This window comes from Mastomys coucha, unplaced genomic scaffold, assembly GCF_008632895.1.
Source record: "Mastomys coucha isolate ucsf_1 unplaced genomic scaffold, UCSF_Mcou_1 pScaffold9, whole genome shotgun sequence".
Classification (NCBI taxonomy): domain Eukaryota; kingdom Metazoa; phylum Chordata; class Mammalia; order Rodentia; family Muridae; genus Mastomys; species Mastomys coucha.
The window spans coordinates 43,297,674-43,299,705 of NW_022196915.1; the positions used below are offsets into that span (position 1 = coordinate 43,297,674).

The window sequence follows — 2,032 nt, forward strand, 5'->3', positions numbered from 1 at the left end:
GAAGGAAGGAAGGAAGGAAGGAAGGAAGGAAGGAAGGAAGGAAGGAAGGAAAAATAATAGGCATGTTGGTACATAAATTTAATCCCAGCTGCCCTGAAACAGAGTCAGGTAGATGTCCATGAGTTTGAAGCTAGCTTGGTCTATGGAGTAAGTTCCAGCCATCTAGGGCTACACAGTAAAACCAAGACTCAAAAACAAACCAAAACCATCACCACAAGGAGGGAGAGAGGGAGAGGGATAGAGAGAGGGAGAGGGAGAGGGCAAGGAAGAGGGAGAAGGAGAAGAGGAAGAAGGGAAGGAAGAAAGAAAGGAAGAAGGGAGTGAGAGGGAGGGAGGGAGCGAGAGAGCATGAGCACAGAAAAATGTCAAAGCATTTAAAAGCACTGATGCTCTTCTAGAGGACTAGAGTCAGTTCCCAGCACACGTTAGACAGCTCATCAACAGCCTCCAACCTAGCTCTGGCACCTCTGCTGGTACCTGTACTCATACACATACCCATATGCAAATTCCAGACTAGCCATAACTACACAGTGAGACTGTCTTTAAAAAGAAAGACGAAGCCAGGCAGTAATGGCACATGCCTTTAATCCCAGCACTTCGGAGGCAGAGACAGTCGGATTTCTGAATTCGAGGCCAGCCTGGTCTATAGAGTGAGTTCCAGGACAGCCTGGGCTATACAGAGAATCCCTGTCTCAAAAAAAACAAAATGAAAGAGAGGGGGGTGGAGGGAAAGAAAGCAAGGAAGAAAGGGAGAAAGGGAGAGAGGGGAGGGAGGGAGAGAAAAAGGAAGCAAGCAAGCAAAGAAAGAAGAAGCTTTTCTAAGTAAAATTAGTGTATTTTACTCATGTGTAAAAAGAGGAAATAATGTGGCTGGAGAGATGGCTCAGCAATTAAGAACAATTACTTCTCTTATAGAGGACCTAGGTTTGGCTCTCATAAATCACCTCACAACCACCTATAATTCCAGGAGTTCCAATGCCTCTTCTGACATCTGTGCGCTCCTGCACACATGTAGTTCATATACATATACCCAGGCATACACACATACACATAAAATTAAATAGTTATTTCAATAAAAATAGCATTCCATATAGACTCAACCACTCACCAACCAGATTGTATTCTAAAAGTACTTCATAAAAAATGTAATATACCCAAGACAATATATATCTAGAATATCTTTATTAGTCAAGTCTTACTTATGGTACTGTTGAGTTTTCTGCATTAGCTTCTCTGGTAAACCATCTTCATCATCAAACTGCTCCATGGGTTCTACAATGACTGGACGAGGTGTTCTAGATAAAAGTATAAAGGCATTAATAAAAATTAATTTCAAGACTACAATTAACATCCTTTCTTAAGTTTTTATAATTAAAATGTTAATAATAAAAATGCCGCCAGGTAGTGGTAGCACATGCCTTTAGTCCCAGCACTTGGGAGGTAGAGGCAGGTGGATTTCTGAGTTCGAGGCCAGCCTGCTCTACAGAGTGAGTTCCAGGACAGCCAGAGCTACACAGAGAAACCCTGACTCAACCCCCCCCCCCAAAAAGTCAAAAAATGTTAGTTAAGAAAAATGTCTAAGTATCATGCATATTCATTGATAAAAATTATTCAGGGCATGGTGGCCCACACCTATAATCCAGTATTGTGGAGGAAGAGGCAGGAGGATCTGTAAGTTTGGGGCCAGCATGGCCTACAGAGCAAGTTCTACAACAGCCAGAGCTAAGCAATGAGACCCTGACACAAAATTAGCTAATTAATTGTTAAGGTCTTTGTCAAAATAGTTAGGCGTGGTTGCTGAGATGGTCATTTTGTCCACTTGAGACAAGCTAGAGCCATCTAAGAAAGAATCTGTAGTAGTTTAAATGAGAAAAGCTCCCCATATTCTTGGGCATTTGCATACTTGGTCCCTAGCTAGTAGTACTGTTTGGGTCAGCTTAGGAAGTATAAGTTAGAAGTAGGTTATGGCCAGGCGGTGGTGGTGCACGCCTTTAATCCCAGCACTTGGGAGGCAGAGGCAGGCGGATTTCTG

The 2,032-nt window shown here is 42.8% G+C and overlaps 1 protein-coding gene across 3 annotated transcripts in view; it reads right to left on the reverse strand.

Annotated features, from left to right (window-relative positions):
- Window positions 1–2,032, reverse strand: part of Pspc1 (paraspeckle component 1) — a 79,868-nt gene that overhangs the window by 64,982 nt on the left and 12,854 nt on the right. For all 3 annotated transcript variants that reach the window (XM_031362296.1, XM_031362297.1, XM_031362295.1), the window contains exon 3: window positions 1,200–1,295. In XM_031362296.1, the coding sequence (XP_031218156.1) occupies window positions 1,200–1,295 (96 nt within the window). The remainder of the gene's footprint in view (window positions 1–1,199; window positions 1,296–2,032) is intronic.